The 18,366-nt window shown below is 43.6% G+C and overlaps 1 protein-coding gene across 2 annotated transcripts in view; it reads left to right on the top strand.

The window, feature by feature from the left end:
* The window catches only part of SBNO1 (strawberry notch homolog 1), a 28,875-nt gene extending 18,149 nt beyond the window's left edge, over positions 1–10,726 (top strand). For both annotated transcript variants that reach the window (XM_084217440.1, XM_084217441.1), the window contains exons 16-32: positions 244–395; positions 919–1,116; positions 1,391–1,561; positions 1,650–1,819; positions 2,534–2,665; positions 3,781–3,916; positions 4,339–4,451; positions 4,554–4,625; positions 5,063–5,162; positions 5,624–5,698; positions 5,948–6,094; positions 6,173–6,267; positions 6,404–6,496; positions 6,874–7,011; positions 7,506–7,582; positions 8,294–8,487; positions 9,333–10,726. In XM_084217440.1, the coding sequence (XP_084073566.1) occupies positions 244–395; positions 919–1,116; positions 1,391–1,561; positions 1,650–1,819; positions 2,534–2,665; positions 3,781–3,916; positions 4,339–4,451; positions 4,554–4,625; positions 5,063–5,162; positions 5,624–5,698; positions 5,948–6,094; positions 6,173–6,267; positions 6,404–6,496; positions 6,874–7,011; positions 7,506–7,582; positions 8,294–8,487; positions 9,333–9,475 (2,206 nt within the window). In that variant the 3' untranslated portion in view covers positions 9,476–10,726. The remainder of the gene's footprint in view (positions 1–243; positions 396–918; positions 1,117–1,390; positions 1,562–1,649; positions 1,820–2,533; positions 2,666–3,780; positions 3,917–4,338; positions 4,452–4,553; positions 4,626–5,062; positions 5,163–5,623; positions 5,699–5,947; positions 6,095–6,172; positions 6,268–6,403; positions 6,497–6,873; positions 7,012–7,505; positions 7,583–8,293; positions 8,488–9,332) is intronic.
* Positions 10,727–18,366: the final 7,640 nt, after the last annotated feature.

Here is an 18,366-nt window from a genome sequence, read left to right as displayed (position 1 = left end):
GCAATAAAAAAATGGCAGTAGCAATGCCACTTGTTACCAAAAACAAATCTAAGAAGTTGTAACAATGCTGTAAAAGAGATGTGTCCTACTTTGAAGGTGACAAATACAGTAATGTGGGTGATAATGCCCAACTGCACTCACAAGGACTCATTCTTCAGAGAAGTCAAGCAAGCTGTTCAATGTTACAGGTCTGTACTTTAAATAAATGCAAATTCCACTGAGCAACCTTTTTTTCTTAAACAGAGGAGTATTCCAGTCTCTTATTGAGAAGCACTTTCCAGCTCCTGACAGGAAGAAGCTGTTCAGCTTGTTGGGAATTGACCTGACTGCTCAAAGTAATAATAATTCACCCCGAGACAGCCCTTGCAAGGAGAACAAAGTAAAGAAACGAAAAGGTAATGCTGAAGTTCCTACACTAATGCCACAAAGTGGCAAATTCAGAGCTGCCTAAGAGTAAACTTTGTGTGGGGAAAAAAGGGAATAGCTCTACAGTCATCCTTGAAAGAGAATGTATTGCAGATCTCTTCAGGCTGTAGAGGTTGCCATTAATGGATGTTGTATTTCTGATAAGCAATATAACCTGTAAATTTTGGTTCAGTTTGCTCAAAATTGGGTTGATCTGCTATGGAACCATATCCCAAAATGCCTTGTCTGTGTCAGATCACTTCCTGATGTAGTCACTCAAGTAACTTTCTTTATCTTGACACTCAATAAAGAGAAGCCTAATTACCCCCCCCTTCCCAAACTGATTATCTTAAAAATTTGGGAAGGAGATCTTGCTTAAAGCTTAGATTCTTTTTAACAATTCTGTTTTCAAAAGTTGAATATTTTTCTAGTTTGTATGTTAAAACAAACCTCAAAGTGTGTAGACTACAAAGTTTAAACTAACTTCTCTTTGTTCTGGGATGATGGAATTAGGTGAAGAAATAAGCAGAGAAGCCAAAAAAGCCCGCAAAACAGGTGGCCTTGCAGGGAGCAGCTCTGATGAGAGTGAAAGTGAGTCTGATGCTTCAGACAATGAAGAAAGTGACAATGAGAGCTCCAAATTTTTGAGTTCTGGAGACGATGATGACTTCAACCCATTCAGAGATGAATCCAGTGAAGATGATGAAGATGGTAAGGCAGTTTGTTTCATCAAGAAAGTAGCTGTGTTTGCAGAGAGTAAGCAGAAAGTCTTCCCCAGACATTTCAGTGAGCCACAGATGAGTGTTTACTAAGCAGGTAGTTTAGTTCCAGGGAGACTGCAATTTGTAGAATGTGAAATTTTAATTAGATTTTTTGTACACTAGAATTCAGACTTTTGTAAGTCACTTTATGCAGTGAGAATGTATTTGTTTCAAAGGGATGGATGGCTGCTTAGTAAATGTTTGAAACTTTTATTTAACTTCAGATCCCTGGTTGATTAGAAAAGAGCATAAAAAAAATAAAGAAAAGAAAAAGAAGAAAAGCATAGACCCAGATTCTATTCAAAGTGCCTTACTAGCCTCTGGTCTGGGATCCAAACGACCCAGCTGCTTCACTTCCACCGTTGGAACCACCACTTCTAGTACCAACACGTCTGGTAAGAGCAGCTTTCTTTGATGTTGGTTCATTTCCTAGCAGTTAGGCAATAAAATTCTAAATCTCAAAGAGTCTGTCTTAACTTCCAGCAAACAGTAACACAAACAGCAGCTTTGTAACGAGTCAGGATGCTGTTGAAAGGGCCCAACAAATGAAAAAAGAACTGCTGGATAAACTGGAAAAGCTGGCTGAAGATCTTCCACCTAATACACTGGATGAGCTTATAGATGAACTGGGTGGTCCTGAAAATGTTGCAGAGGTAGGCTGGTGATCACATATTTTAAAAAAATATGTTTTTGAAGAGGTTGTTTATCAGTTTTAGACAGCGATCTCAGAAATGGAAGCAGAGGTTACTCTGCTGATGCCTCTCAATAGAAGAGAAATTTGAATATTGTGTTAGAATATAGGGGGAGCTCTGAATGGGTGGACATATTATTTCTGAGATTTGATAGCTTCTGGTTGGGTAAATCACACCAGTTTCTCTTTTGATTTACTGTGATCTGTTTCTCTGACTGGCTACAATCAATTTGCTGCTGGTCTGTATTAAACAGACGGGAGCTTTAGCTCATCTTCCAAGGCAGTGGAGATCAAGAACCTTTATGTGTTGATGAAAAGCCTGATAATTAATCTCTCAATAACTTCAGAAAAATGTTTTTAAGCGACCTGTTTTTATCAAGTAGCAGCATCAGTGTGATTTAAAAGACCCTGTTAAAATCACTGGCAGCCTAAGCTGTCTGTTTAGCTTATTTTCTTAGCGCTGCTGGTAAATCCCTTATGAACAGTGGCATAATACAACATCATTCCTACATAGATTTGCTCTGTCATATTCCACAGATAATATAGCAGATAATAGTAGTTTTGCACTCAAATTACTGAGCATTTTAATGTACATGGATAAAGAATACTGCTTGGAGCTTTGGTGCTGGGGTGGTTTTGGTGCTGCCTCCTGAGCTTTATTCCCTCCCCTCCGAAGATGACTGGCCGCAAGGGCAGAGTGGTGAGCAACGACGATGGCAGCATCTCCTACGAGTCCAGGTCTGAACTCGATGTGCCCGTTGAAATCCTGAACATCACAGAAAAGCAGAGGTTCATGGATGGAGATAAGGTAATCTTTAAAGAGAGAGACTGCAGACAAATGTGGCAGATGCCATAGTAACTCTAAGCTATTCAGCAGTGACTGGCAGGTGGTGTAAGTACTAGTTAAGAAGCACTCTGCTGGTTTGTTTTTCAAATCAGTGTGTTTAAAGGTCAGGCTGTAGTTTGGGTGACCTCTGTGGCCTGTGCTTGAGTTGCACCCACGTGCCAAATTGGAAGCTGGCACCTTTAAGCTGGTTTTGTAAAACAATACGTGTTTAAAAGGCAGATTTGTGATTCATATATTTGATTCATTGATCTGGGTCACTGTGCACCTCCCCTTCCAGGAGGAAATAATTAAATTGGGAAATGGGGGAGACCACTGTATGAAAACTTACAGTGAGGGCTGAAGGGAAAAGGTGGGGCCTGTTAACCCTAACAAGGATTGAGAAGTCACAGTGGGAGGAGTGGTGACTTCTGCCCTTAATGTTGCACTCTGAAAGAAAATCCTGACCTGAATAATGGTAGAATTGCATCTGATAAAAGAAGCTGGGGGAGAAAGCCCTTCTCAGTGGTTCTCTTGGGCTGTGCTGCCACAAGAGGGCAAATGGAGTAAATGTCACTGTGCACGGAACTTGTGTGGTCCCTTGTGACACTTGAGGGTAAAAACTCGGGTTCCTGTAAGTGATTTGTGCACAGTCCAAACATTTGCATTTTTTCAAGGCAAATGCATTCAGGCACTGGAGTGACTGGATCCTCTTCCCAGTACAGCATTAGCAGCAACATTTTGTCTTTTCTGCTGTTTGCTATTAAAGCAAGCCTGTGTCCCTCCCCTTTTCCTTCAGAGTACAGGCCAGTGTCATGGAGACCTGCCCTCTGGGATGGCAAGTCTTTGTTTGCACAGAGAGTTGTTCTTGAAAAGTAAAGCAAAACCCCCTCCTTTCACTCAGAAAAGTTCATTAGCATTTCTAACTGTGATACAGAAAGCCACACCTTTGCTGCCCTCCCTCTGCCTTGTGAGTAACAGTGAAACCATTCCAGACCCATGTTTGGTAATAGTTGTAAAATGAGAATTTTTTTTTTTTTTGGAAACTGAAGCTTGATCTTGGATTTATTGCTAACTGAGAGCTCTTTTCTCAATCATAGAACATTGCCATCATCTCAGAAGCTGCCAGCTCTGGTATCTCCCTGCAAGCAGACCGCAGAGCCAAGAACCAGAGGCGGAGGGTTCACATGACCCTGGAGCTGCCGTGGAGCGCGGACAGAGCAATCCAGCAGTTTGGTAAATCACTCACTGTGTCCTGAGCAGCAGATCAGGAATCATAACTGAACTTACTGCTAACGTGGAAAATCAGATGGAGTAGTTCTCCTCCTAAGGACACCTCCAGTCTCTTGTACCCACGAACAGAATCAGCTTTATCTGTGGTTGTAGCTAATGGTCTTGAAAACTTTGAAAGAGACCTCACAAACAAGCCTAGGCTGCAGCTTTGGAGTTTCATTCACATATAAAGTGTCTTTACAGAAGTTGCCACAACTTTGAGTGTCTCTATGCTACCTTCTGTTTGCTGTATTACATCAGAAACTAATTTTAAGCAGGATTAGGTTTTACCTTTTTTCCTTGCTCTTCACCGTTCGTATTTTAATTAAAAACTATTCAGTGAAATAGAATTTATCTAATTTACATGCTTCTACTTCATTATCCAGGAAGAACTCATAGATCCAACCAAGTGACTGCTCCAGAGTATGTGTTCCTCATTTCTGAACTGGCAGGAGAGCAAAGATTTGCATCTATAGTTGCAAAAAGACTGGAGAGTTTGGTAAGATGTTTCAAGAGTTCTGATCCTTCCTTTGAGAAAATGCAACTTAGAGATTTCTTTTTGTTAATAGTTGTATTTAATGACAATGATGTGTCTTAACAGGGAGCCCTCACCCACGGGGACAGACGGGCCACAGAAACTCGAGACCTCAGCAGATTCAATTTTGATAACAAGGTGACAATTCTGTTTGATGCTGTGGTGTCTTTATTCCACAGATGACCTGTTGAAGGTTCCTCTCCATCCCTTACCTTTAACTCTATCCCTTGCTGATGGAAGGCCTCTTTCTGTAACCCATAATTCTGTTTGTGAAGCCATGTGGAACACACGTGTGTAAATCACTTTTCTGCTCTTGCAAACAGTCAAAGTCTTAAGTAAATGGTGTGTGTCCTTTAAGCCATAATGAAAGATTAATTTGGCAGTTCTAATTAAAAATTAAGTCTGGGCTGTTTTTAGTTATAAACTACACTACATAAGGTGATAAACAATTCCCTTCACTGTTGCACAGAAAAGCTTTTAATTGTGAATTACAAATACCTGCTAAACCATGTGTGCCTGGAGTTGTGGCACAAACACTGGATGGCATTGACAGAACAACTTTCTTTCTTACACAGTATGGCAGAAATGCTCTGGAGATTGTTATGAAATCCATTGTGAACTTGGACTCCCCAATGGTCTCACCTCCTCCTGATTTTCCTGGAGACTTCTTCAAAGGTAAGGCTGTGACAGCTACCTTTTGATCCTTCTCCAGTACACAGAAAATTGAAATACTGTTAGAGCTGTAAAACATTGTTACAGTTTAAAATGATCAGCTGAGACAGATGCTTGAATGTTGAAGTTCACACATGAAACCAGATCTGTGAACTCTCAGTGTGAGGAATGTTCTGTATCTGCCTGGCCAATGTATTATAAACAGATTTTTATATTCATTTTCCCATTGCCTGTTGGAACTGTTCTCCTGCATGGTGCCATTGGTGCTTTCTCCTGCCTGGGCTTCCTGCAGAAGGCAAAACTGTGTCTTGCTGATTGATGTATTAGGTAGAAACTGCAAGAAGTGGGAAGTGAGGGGTGTCAGAGGCTTTGGAATCGGATCCTATGGCTCAACAAGCTGTTGCTTCACTGGGTTATTTTTAGATGGCAAAGCAGCCATGATTTAACTTCTTTCTCTTTCCTAGATGTTCGTCAGGGATTGATTGGTGTCGGCTTGATAAACGTAGAAGACAGATCTGGAATACTGACCCTTGATAAAGGTACTTGGGTGTTCAGTGTTTTTGTAGAATGTCCCTAGGAACATCTTATGTCATGACAGTGCATTCCCAGCAGCAGAACTGAACTTGTAACTATCTAAAAAGTGACCTTTTTTGAAGAATTTAATGTTTCCTGCATTTCTGAAAGAGTGTGTTTAAATAGTGTTTGTAAGAGTCTTTGAGTACTGATTGAGGGCTTGTGGTTATCAAACTTAATCTTTGACCTTTTACATGTATTTCTTACTCTTTAAGATTACAACAACATAGGGAAATTTCTGAATCGAATTCTTGGCATGGAAGTCCATCAGCAGAATGCTTTGTTCCAGTACTTCTCTGACACGTTAAATGCAGTTATTCAAAATGCTAAAAAGAATGGAAGATATGACATGGGCATCTTAGGTGAGTAAACAGATTCATAGTGCTCTTGAACTTCAGTGAGAACAGAGCAACAGAATGAAACACTGTTTTCCTTTTCAGATTTGGGCTCTGGGGATGAGAAAGTGAGGAAGGCAGATGTTAAGAAGTTTTTAACTCCTGGATATTCTACCTCTGGACATGTAGAGCTGTACACAGTAAGTTAATCCTTTATCATCTTTGTAGGAACTAATAACATTTGCCAGTAAGTTTTTACAATGTATTCAGTCCCCACCTGTGTAAACTATTTTAAAGTTGTTCTCACTCAAATACCCTTGCACTGCTCTCTTGTAGATCAGTGTGGAGAGAGGAATGTCTTGGGATGAAGCAACAAAGATCTGGGCAGAACAAACAGGTCCAGATGATGGATTTTATTTATCACTACAGGTAAGATTCTTCTGACTCTTGGATTATGTTCAGAGGTTTTGGAGGCTAAACTGAAAAACTTACTTGTTCAGTTCTGCAAAATACATTTAGTCTTACATTAATTTTAACTTTAAGGTTTTTATAACACTGAGTATAAAATTCTTCCTTTTATCTCCTCAGGATATTTTCTGATAGGAATATGAGTCCAAATTAATATCTCTTAAACCTCCACCAGGAAATTGTGGTTTCACTGTGAGGTTAATGTGGATTACTGTGTTCTAGAGGTGTATTACTGTCCTTGGTTGTTCTATTACACACTCTTATTACTCTAAAGAACACAATATGGTTTCATCATCTCTTAATTCAGGAAGCTTTTGGTTTGTCTTTTTTTTTTCCAGATAAGAAATAACAAGAAAACAGCAATTCTAGTAAAAGAAGTGAATCCTAAAAAGAAGCTTTTTTTGATATACAGACCAAATACTGGGAAACAACTCAAACTAGAAACATGTGCAGACCTGAAAAAGAAATATAAGAAGGTAACCATTAAAGTTATGCTTGTTTTTTAACTTAGAAAAGTTTGAAAATAATTATAAGGGCTTTGGTTTTTTGTATTTATGTATAATTTTGAGAAGTCAAAAAGTAGGCTTCTTTCTCCAGAACAGAGCTTTTATTTGGGTCTTTTTAAGCAGGTCTACATGATTTTGGCATTCCTATATCCATTTCTGAAGTTCTTTCTGAATGTAAATTATCTGTGGTGTGGTAATAAAAATTAGGTTCCTTAATTTTGTTGAATTTGCAATAACTCATCAGGTGGATTCTGGAAAAAGCTCTGAGGTTCTGCTGTGTTTAAGCATTTTGCTCATCCTTTGGGATGGATAATTTGAAATTATTATAATGTAGGATGCTGTACCTCTGTACACCATCCTGATGCTGGTGCTCCCTCCTTTCTCATGATAACAACCAAATTATTTTTATTCTGTGTAAGTTTTTATGTGTTTTACTTCATTCCCACTCTGGATGACTCTTCCAGGTACCTTCTGAGGATGCTCTGCCACACTGGCTGGAGCAGTACAACTCCTCTGCAGACACCTGCACCCATGCCTACTGGTCAGTGTTTGTGCTTTAACTTCTACTATTTCACTTTGGACTGGTTTATCACTGCTCTTCTGTTCCTCTTGTCAAGTCTTGTGTTTCTTGTGTAAGGGAAATTCCCCCATTACCAATCAAATGACCCAACTTGTGAGAAAAGATTGAGCTTTGCACGTGCCCTAAATCCCAGTACATGAGATGAGTGTTAATGTATAAATTACACTCAGAGTGACTCAGGAGTAGCTTATGCTTGAAGTGTCTTCATCTGCTCTGTTATTGTAGTCTGAGAGTTCAAATGGTATTGGGGGGAATGTTTAGAGATGAGATGGATGTCAGAAACAGCTGTTCCTCTGCTGCCTCCTGTGTGCCTGAACTCAGCTGATGGCTGAATTCCTGAGGAACTGCATAGCTGGTAGAAGTTTCAGATTAATATTGGAGCTTCTGAAGTGCCCTGATCAGATACCAGTGTCCTGTAATGTACTCCAGCTCTCAGGTGACCTCAGTGATGGTATCTTTGACTCAAAGCTCTGTCTGTGCATTTTGTAGATGGTGCTTAACTAGGCCAAGCCTTCCCAAAGCTTTACCGTTGCCTGTGCTCAGTGTCCTTCCCTTAGCGCGTGTGCAGCCCTTCCTTGACTCTGAATGCACGTTAAATAACCACAAATCTCATTTTCAATTAAATACTTTAGTTTGCAGAATGGTTTTGAAAGCTTTTCTGTCTGCCTGCAGGAGAGGCAATTGCAAGAAGGCAGGCCTGGGGCTGGTCTGTGAGGTGGGGCTGCGCTGCAGGACCTACTACGTGCTGTGTGGCTCCGTGCTGAGCGTGTGGACAAAGGTGGAAGGAGTCCTGGCCTCCGTCAGTGGCACCAACGTCAAAATGCAAATCGTCCGCCTGAGGACAGAGGATGGGCAGAGGATCGTAGGTGGGTGCATGGGCTGCTCCTCTGCTGCCCCTTAGAGTCTGACTGACCTGTGGCTCTGTGTTTGGATGAAGGTGTATAAAAGAGAACAGGCTTGTCTGCTGTGGAGGGGCAGAAGTGCAGCTTTACCACTGTAGAAATCTACAATACAATATATTGAGGATTTCTTTTTCTGCCAGGCTTTGGAGCACTTAATCTCAGTTCTTTGGATTTACTGCAGCAAAAATGTCATGCACAGCCTGCTCCAGCCAACGGTCTCTGACATCATAATGGCCCCACTTTTCCCCCCACTTTTGGCAATTAGCAATAGGCCTTTGAAGTAATTGTTTTCATGGTTTTTGAGCTACTGAAAGAGTGTAGAACTTCAAGATGGTTATCTCTTCACTAAACCTCATAGTGAAGCCCTCAAAACAGGGATCTCAGAAACCAAACTCTCCAAATGTTTTGTTAAATGTGGACTTCCCGTGGATGTGCCAATATCATGGCAGCTCCTCCTCTAGTACCAGTTTTCTAGGATGTTGGAAGTAGGTCTTTCCAGGTTTAAACTTCCATGGTGATGTAACTTTTGTGAGACTGGAAAAGCAAAAAATAGCTGATTTCTATGACAGCAGGTAACATGAGAGTAAATTTTGTTGTCAGGCAAAATGAGAACTTCTTTCTCTTGCTGCACAACCTAAAGGATGTGAAGGACTGAGGAGCAGGACTTGTGGCTGTGCTGATTAGACTTGACATCAGAACAGTCATTATTGAATGTTGCTTAAATTTAAGGGTGCAATCATCAGCTTGAGCTCTTAATGAACACAACTGATGGTGTTTTTATGAAACCATTGATGTGTTGCTGTTGTCAGGTTTGATCATTCCTGCAAATTGTGTGTCGCCCCTCGTGAACCTCCTGTCGACGTCCGACCAGTCGCAGCAGCTCGCAGTGCAGCAGCAGCAGATCTGGCAGCAGCACCACCCCCAGAGCATCACCAACCTCAACAACGCATAAGAGGACAAGCTACAGGTGTTGACTTTGGTGTTTGAGGAAAAGGCTGTAAAAGCATATCACTTGCATAAAAATCAGGGACAGATTCCAAAGAAATATAACTTTTTCAGTTCAGTTGTGTCTCAGATACTTTGGGAATAAAGAGATCTAAAAAGGTTGGTAGAACTGAAAGCCAGCAGTTGTTTATGGTGGTGCATCTGTCTTTCCTTATGCTCTCTGTAGTGCTTCCTGTTTGCTTTTACTTTTGGCCTTTTAAGCTACAAACCACAATTTGTTTGAAAATGCTTGAAAATCCCCAAGCAGGCTTTATTTTTATCTTGTCATACAGTGCTCAGGGTTTAACGCAGTGCATCGATGCCATTGCTGTGGGAGATCTCGAATGCATGTATTGAGTATATATATAGAAAATATATATTGGGTTTTTCTCTTCAATTTGAGTTTATAAAAGCATGAAACCTAGAGGTTGCACATCATGCATTCAGGTTCCTTCCCAGTTTCTGTTTGACAGTGCATGTCTTTGGAAACGGGCATGGACGGCATAAACACACGAGACAGGAATTCAGAGAGAAACACAATCTTAGTTGTACAGCATTGGTTATTGCATTTTTATAGTGTTTATACCCAGGTGTTGCATTTTTTTCTGGTTCTCTCCTGGGAGTTATATATTTGAGTCTACAACATGTTCTTTTTGTGATAAACATCTTAAATTAAAATTAGTTCATTTTTAATGTATTAATGGTATTCCTAATGTGTACTGCAAAGATGGCTGGATGCCTGTTTTCCTTAAATTGAAGCATTTCCTTAATCTAAGGTGGTTATGGAAACTTAAGTGCAAATTCACTTCCATCTCGCATACAATCTTATATTTTTTACTTCATTAACATAATTTAATTTGTCACTTTTAAGATGAAACCTTACTTGAGCTGTAAATTAGAGAATGGGAAACACTTGAGGGTTCCGCTGTATGTGCTGTTTCTGTTATGTTTAATATGTTGTAAGACATTGTAGAGTTTATCTGGAGCTGTTTAAAAGAAATTGTAATGTACAAATGTGAATAGTCACTTATCTATAATATGGGTAAGTTTTGTTTTGCCTATAATAGTAGATGTTTATAAGAAAGTGAAGGACAATGTTTGTCATTTCTTGCTTGCACAGGTTGCACTATTGAAAAATTGAGATTGTATAAACCTGTCCAAAAAACTACAAGATAATGATCTTGTAGATGTCAAATAAAAGTTATTGTACTAACAAGAAGTGGAGTCTTGTTTAGGCAATCACCATATTCCAAAAAAACTAACAAGTCTGTACAATTGGAATTCGACAGGACTTGGCATGCTCCAGGCTGCTCTAACCAGGCTTCTGTCTTGCAGCCCAAATCTCTCGGCTGAACTCGCTCATGAGGCAAGAGCTAAACTCTGTCTAAAGCTCCGTGTGTGTTTTAAGGAAGGCTCAGTTCCAGAGCAGGATGGCTGCAGGTGTGGCGCCCCTGAAGCACTTGGTGAGCCACACAAGGGTCAGGAAGAGTGGGGCAGAAGAAAGGGGTTCCCTTGTGGAATTGTTGCTCCTGAGGCTCAGTTAATGCTCCCTGTGCCAGCAGCTCAGCGTGGTCACCAAGGGAAGGAGGGAAGGGAGACTTGGCAGGGAAGGAAGTTTGCCCAATTCCCTCAGCCCCAGCCTGAACTGGTCAGGAGGGATGAATCCCCTGCTTGTGCTTGGGATAGCTGGAAATGCAGACCTGGAATAAATCCCCTGCTCCCCACGTCCTGCTGCCCCTCTGTAAATACCTGGGGTGCAGGTGCTCGGTGTTGGGGGATCTTCGGTCTGCTGGGAGCAGGGGAGGGGAGCTGAGCACTGTCATAGCACTGGGAGCTGATGATGCCCTGGCAAACTCGAGAGCACAGGGTGTGGGGGAGGCTGTTCTGTGTTCTGTACCCACCAGGGGATGCATTTGGCACCCATTCCAGGAGCAGGGCTGCGATTTTGAGGAGTGTGTTGACAGATTACTACTGCAGCAGACAGCAAACCAAACTGCCAGTAACGACAGGCTGTGTGTGGCTGCTGCTTAATTGTTACTTGCTGTAGAAACTTCTGCCATCTGAGATGGTGACATAACATTTTAGGTATTGATCCTCAGTAAAATAGTTCTGGAAGTGGTAGACTTGCAATTAGTGATTTTTTTTTTTTTTTTTTTAATAATGATTTAAATACACTCAGTTCCTAAGTGCTCTTCTCAGCCTGGTGTGCTCACTTTGATTGTTGGGATGAGCAAATCTGGTATTCCCTGTATTGATGAGCAAACAGCACTATTTTGCTCCAACCTTTTAAACTTCCCATGGACTTGTGTCCCCTGGAGGGGGAAAAAAGCTGACAGTACTTCCAAGATCCATAAGAACTGTTCCTGTTCCAGAAATCCATTCCTCTACTTGCTCTTCTTTGCCTGCTCCTTGCACCATCACTGCCTTGGCTTTGCCATCCACTTACTAACACAGCTGCAGCCATGGCTCTGGACTGTTGTAGCATCTTGAAAGTTAACATAAAAAAAAAGAAAACAGCTTTCAAGCCACAGCAATATTTTCTCTCTTGAAAATTCCTACTCGGTGCTTGGGGTGTGGATTTTGGCATTTGTTCCCTGCATGAGCTGCTGATAAAGCTTGGGGAGAAAGGGAATCTAAACAGTGACTGGTGTCCCTTTGCAGCACTGCCCGTGAGACAAACATCTTCCTGGGGAGGAAAAAAAGACCAGTTATTACATCATAAATTACCAGGCCAGGCAAGGGTGGTCTCTGTATTTTCCTGCTTGTGGGATATTGATCTGCTTTGTACAAAATGAAATACAAAATGATGCGTACATCTGAAATGGGTATAAAACCTGTAAGGGACAGAGGGCTCTGGTAACAGGGGCAGCAGCTTCTGTACTGTGGATTTTTGAATTGTGCTGCAGAAGGGGAAGGTATATATTTGAGTTGATTTGAGAACTGAAAACTCAAATTTTGGGTTCTCTTTTCTAACTGTCCCTTGACAGCAACTCAATTATGACTTGTTAACTAGTTTCATAATTAAGATATGTCTGGCATGATAAATGCAATTTTAACCCCCTCAAAACCTCCTTGCACTGCAAGTATTCCACTTTTTCCAGTGGCTGTGTGGTTCATTGGGAGCACACTCCTCCTGAAGGACTGAAAGTTCCCCAAAGATGCAAGTTCTCTGTTCCATGTGTAGTGTTTTCTTTGTAAATGGAGAAATCTCTGCAACCTGTAAACGCTTGTTCAAGTGAATTATCAAGGGGTTTTGTATTTTTCTTTTGTGTTTGGAATAACTTCACTCGGCTCCCAGTGCAGTCTGTACATAAATAGAGCCTGTTTGTATATAGAGGTGTTAAAGGCTACTGAATTATTGAATGTAAATAACTCTCGTTTTCCTCTGTGGTTTTTTCCTTCATGACCTTCCCAAGATGTATTCCTATTTTCTCAACCTGCCACATGGGCAGCTTGTGTGTACTTTGAAATATATATAGAGCATATATAAACCTTCCAGGGTGTGTGTGTACATTGTAGATGTTATGTGTTGTCATCTTTTTTTTTTTTCAAAACTTCGTTGTCTGTCTCCCATGATCCTTTTTGATGCTCTGTGGGTTTATTCTATATTTTTAGTGTAAAATACATTCCCTTGAGAGAAATGGACCCAATGTCTTTCAGTGATGCATGTTCACTTAGTGGCTGTATCACAGAAACAAATATTTGAGTTTTCATGCAGATTGTTTCCTTCAGTCTTTTCAGTATTTCAGAACTTGAGCTTTAATCCTAGAAACATTCCTATTCCACTTACTGATATCCCCAGCTCTGCATTCAGTGAGCTCCAAAAATCAGAGTTCTAGAATTTAGTTCTAACATATCAAAGTCTATTACTGCTTTTATATGAAATGTGAACTGGCTTAAAAGTGCTCTAGAATGGCAGTGATTGAGAGCAGAAAAGATGTGTCTATTGTAGCGTTTTCCCAGGAAAATTTTGAGCTTCCTGTCATGTCTAAATGTGCAAAATGAGTGTAATGAAACTTTCTTACCTTGGGAAAAAAAACAGTGCAGGTTTTTAATTGCCAGGTAAAAATAATATCTTTCTATGGAGGTTGGAGATGAGTAAGAAATCCCATTAATTGTCTCTTAGTTCTCCCTTGAGCGTGCAGCAGCTGTCCCGTGGGTTGGGCCCTTCCCCAGCTGCAGGGCAGGACTGTGCCCCTGCACTTGTTCCCTGAATCCAGTGGTTTGCCAAGTCTGAGCCAGGGTGAGAAGTGTGCAGCTGCAACTAGCAACAAAATTCTTCTGGTAGTTTCTGTGGGCACCGTGAGCTTTAAACGGGGAGTGCTGAGAGCTCAGGGGGTGCTGGTCCGTGCTGGCAGCTGCAGCCTTTGGTTCCTGCGGGGCTGCCACTTCCCCAGGGGCTGCCTTGGTTGGGGAATGAGTTTGAAAAGCAGCAACTCTCTCCTTAAGGAGAAGAAAAGGCTGTAAGGTGCTGTTTCTGAGCCCCACTTACAACAGCTGCAGGAAGATTCCCCCTAAAAGCTTCTGCTGAATAGAGTGAGACATAAAAACCTGCAGAGAACTTCCTGGGTCTGTTGGGCTTTGCTGTTTCTTTATTGGCCCAAAGTAATTTTTGAGTGAAAGGGATTTGAGGCACCACTAAGATTCAAGAATAGGAACTGGACAGGGTTAAGCTGAGGCCAAAACTCGTGGAAGAAATCTTGCCTGCTGTGTCCTGAACCAAGACCCAGGAGTCTGTGAACCTGGTGCCCTGTGTGTGAAGGATGCTGAGATGTCTGGGTGGAACCTCAAAGAGAAGCATTTGGTGCACTTAAAACAGGCAGCTAAATCAAAATACAGAAGTATGTTCAGATTTAAGTGATGTCCTGCAGTGTCAATACCTGAACCAACGTGTGTTACATTTTATTTTGTAAGAGCTGACTTTGGTTGGTGTCTCTGAACTTAGCTGTGCTTAGGGCATCACTTCAGTGACAGGGACCTTGTGGAGGAGTAGTTTTCCTACACTTAATTTGTACTGGGAAGGATAAAGAGACATTTCTGCTGCCATTTCTGATGCCATATATATTTATGTCTCTTCTTCCTGTCTTGGAGAAGATAACCAGGAAAATGCCAGCTTCCTTGCAGTCACAGAATCACATTTTTATTTGCCAAGTAATTTGATTTATTTTTCAGTCACTGACATATTGAGTTTTATTGGAGGTGGGTGTTCACTGCCTCGGCACCTTCCCTGTACCCCAGCCCTGCAGTAACTCACTGGGAATCTGCTCTGCACAAAGGATACACTGATTTCTTTGAGTAGGGCTTTGCTATTAGTACTTGTTCAGTCTCCACCTTTAATGGTCCAAGGTGACAGAATCCCAAAGCCACGCAGGATTTCAGCTGAGTTGTGTGAGGTGTTTTTATTGCCTGCCCTAATGAGCACCTTTGCCAAGCTGAAATTCTCCATCCTGCAGCCTGGAGTTGTGCTGTGTCCCAAATGTCCCCAGAGCAGCAGGACTTGGAGTGCCTGGCAGTAAAAAACTAAAAATTTAAAGATTTGTACCTCCAAAGATAACAAACAGAAACATGATGGACTCCATACTCAGTTCTTTCTTTTTTGGTAAAAAAAAATTGTTAAATAAATTTAGCCGGTTGCTACTTTGGGACTTTTTTCTTTCCCCTTTTAATTTTCTGTTCTGGAACTTGCCCACAGAGATGCTGGAATGCCTTTCAGCAACACATCTACACCCATTGAACACACTCATTGTCACACCATTTTAGGATCCCTCAGACTAGCAAAAGTCATGTTCCAGTGACCCAAACAGCTTTTCTTTCAATCCACTTGAATCCTGGCACTTAACCTGGTTAATGTCACTGGTAAATCAAACTGGGTTTATTGGTAGTTAAGAGCAGACTCACAACATTCTTGAAGTGCTAATTGTGTTGGGCTTAAAAAAGAGAGAAGGGTTTATAAAAAATATATCAAGATTGGAAAATATCTACTTCATATTTTATGCATATTTTATGCTGAGTATGAAAATAGTTTTCCTTTATCCAAAGAGTTAGTCTGGGGTAAACAGACTAATCTTAGTTTTGTACATCATTTAACATTGACTTTTATTCTCATTTTCCCCAAATATGGAAAAGTGATGATGCCAAGATCTCAGCACTAAATGAAGATGCCCAAACCTCAGAATTTAATTATTCACTTTCACAAAGCAGTAGACTTTGTTCTGTAAGTAAGGGAGAAATTTCTTAAGAGAGGTTTTGGTTGGCTCCTTTCCAGCATGTAAATAATACACCTTAAAAATGCCAGCGAGGCAGTGCAGGAGCTGACAGCCTCTTCCTTTGGAAGTCCAGGTCTGGTTTGTGTGTTCCTTCCACATTTATAAAGTGGAAGAACTAACTTTGTCTGCTAAATGCACAATGAATTGCAGGGCAAAAGCAGAGCTCTGTGTCAGCTTAGCCAGAGTGAGTTAAATCATAAACCAGGGTGCAAGTGATTGAATCCTTCCCGGGTAAGGTCTGCCCTGAAGTTACTTGGAGGGAATACAGACGTGGAGCAATGGAACGGTGACGATCTGAACCTGCACCATTCCCAGCGTTCCCTCTCCGTGTGGGAATCCCGGGCTTTGGGACAGGGCAGAGCTGCTCCGTGCAGGCAGCCCTTGGGATCCAGACCTTCGACAGCTCCCTCCTGCTTTAGCAAAGGGCCCCCGTTCTGCTGCCCCCAGCCCGGGCTGCTGAGCCACACGCATGGCCCTGGCCCTCTGCTGCTCCCGGGCTGGGCTGGAGCACAGCCCCGGGTTCCTCCCTCCCCTGGGTCAGGAGAAAAGCCCATCCCAGGCCCACGAGCTCCTGCAGAGGGGAGGCTCCTGGAGAGGATGCCGGGGCCTGGCCTGGCCTCCCGCAGCCCCTCGGGGGCCTCGGGCTCCGCCGCGGTGTTTGATCGCTGGCAAGGCTCGGCCTCGCACTGCGCTGCTTCAATTCCCGACCGAGCCATCGCCCGTCAGCGGCGTCTGCCAGGGCTGTAAATCCTTCACATCCGGGATTGTCCCTCCCTCTCTGTGCACACTGAGCGCGGGGACAGCGGGCGCTGCCAGGCTGCAGCATCTGCCGGGGCAGCTGCCTCGGCTCCGTGGGGAGCACCCGCAGCGTGTCCCCTCCCAGGGATCCGTGGGGACACCACGGCCTCCCCTTCCTGCCTTTGTCGGGGGAAGAAGGGGTTTTAGGCAGTGTGCCAGGGCAGGAGGCTGCTGTCGCTCTTCAGGTAGATGTTTAGGCAGAGTTTGATCGTTTGGCTCGCTAAAAATACTTTGTGTCTCCACCGGGAGAGGGGATTTGTGCACCCAGGGCTGGGCACACAGGCTTCACACCACTGGTCCTCACACACAGACATCAGCTTGGCAAGAGATTTCAGGGCTCTCTCTTCTGCTCTGAGCAGTGTCCTGGCGCAGGAGCTCAGCAGACGTGTTAGACTCATCCTGGCAGAAGCTGTGTCTGGGCTGTGGTCTGGTGAGGGGAGAAGTGCCGTGCCCGGCAGTGCCAGCCGAGGGCTGTGTGGCACCGGCAGAGACACCGAGGGGCCGCCCGTGCCACATGCGGCGCTCAGACTCTGCTGTCCTGTCACCCTGATTTACCTCCTGCTTTTCCTCCTTCCCCCTTCACCCTGCTCTTCTCTCCCCCGCCAACTCCGGCTTGTTGTGAAGCTCCACATTCCTTTCCTTACAGTCATTTCCATTTTCCAGCCCTGGGCTTTGCTTTCACTCTCTCCTCCACTTCCTCTGCTCAAATGACCAGTCACAAAGCAATTAGGGATGCTCCCATCAGGCTGCACAGTTGGTGCTACAGGGAGGCTCTGAGGGACAGAGGTGTTTGTGCTTCTGATTATTTGTTTCAGGCATATGACACTGGCCAGGTGACACTTGCTTTGCACTCGGGTGATTTTCTGTGGGGCTTAACCCCAATGTGTCCCTCCAACCTGTGATTTGAATCTGCAGCTCTCACAGGTGCCACGCGGATGATTATTTCACATGGGCAGGGGTGTTTGACACCAGCCTGCCTCCAGGAATGACTCCAGGCAAGCCAACACTCAGCTTTGCTGCTGTGGATTCCTGCGCTCCCAGACGCAGAGCAGGTTCAGGAGCTTTCCCAGACAGGGCTGGGATGAAAGCAAGTCTCGGAGCCTCCTCTGCCCCAGCCAAAGGGTGGGGTATTCCCTGCCCCGGGCCCACAGCAGCGCGGGGAGGGAGGCAGAGGCAGGGCCGTGCCGCAGCCCGGCAGTGCCAGCTCACTCCTTGGCACAGCCTTCAAGGGCTCAGGAGTGGGAGGGAAGCAGGAGTCCAGCCCACAGGGCAAGAAGGGAGAGTCCTTCCAGGCAAACTGAAGGAATCGGGCAGGGTGGAGCACTCGTTTGTCTGGAAAGATGATGCAGAGAAGCCCTGTAATGTGGGGATAAAGTGATATTCCATCCCTGCAAGAAACAGCAAGGAAGGAGGAGCCCCTTGGCCCAAGCCCCACCATCAGCCCAGCTGCCTCTCCTCTCCTCTCCTCTCCTCTCCTCTCCTCTCCTCTCCTCTCCTCTCCTCTCCTCTCCTCTCCTCTCCTCTCCTCTCCTCTCCTCTCCTCTCCTCTCCTCTCCTCTCCTCTCCTCTCCTCTCCTCTCCTCTCCTCTCCTCTCCTCTCCTCTCCTCTCCTCTCCTCTCCTCTCCTCTCCTCTCCTCTCCTCTCCTCTCCTCTCCTCTCCTCTCCTCTCCTCTCCTCTCCTCTCCTCTCCTCTCCTCTCCTCTCCTCTCCTCTCCTCTCCTCTCCTCTCCTCTCCTCTCCTCTCCTCTCCTCTCAGAAGCTCTGTAGTTTTATTTGCCAGTGCTTACCAAGGAA

Source organism: Fringilla coelebs, assembly GCF_963513975.1.
Source record: "Fringilla coelebs genome assembly, chromosome: 17".
In the NCBI taxonomy this organism is placed as follows: Eukaryota; Metazoa; Chordata; class Aves; order Passeriformes; family Fringillidae; genus Fringilla; species Fringilla coelebs.
Note: the sequence above shows the minus strand (reverse complement) of the source record. Positions and strands in the feature narration are given on the sequence as shown.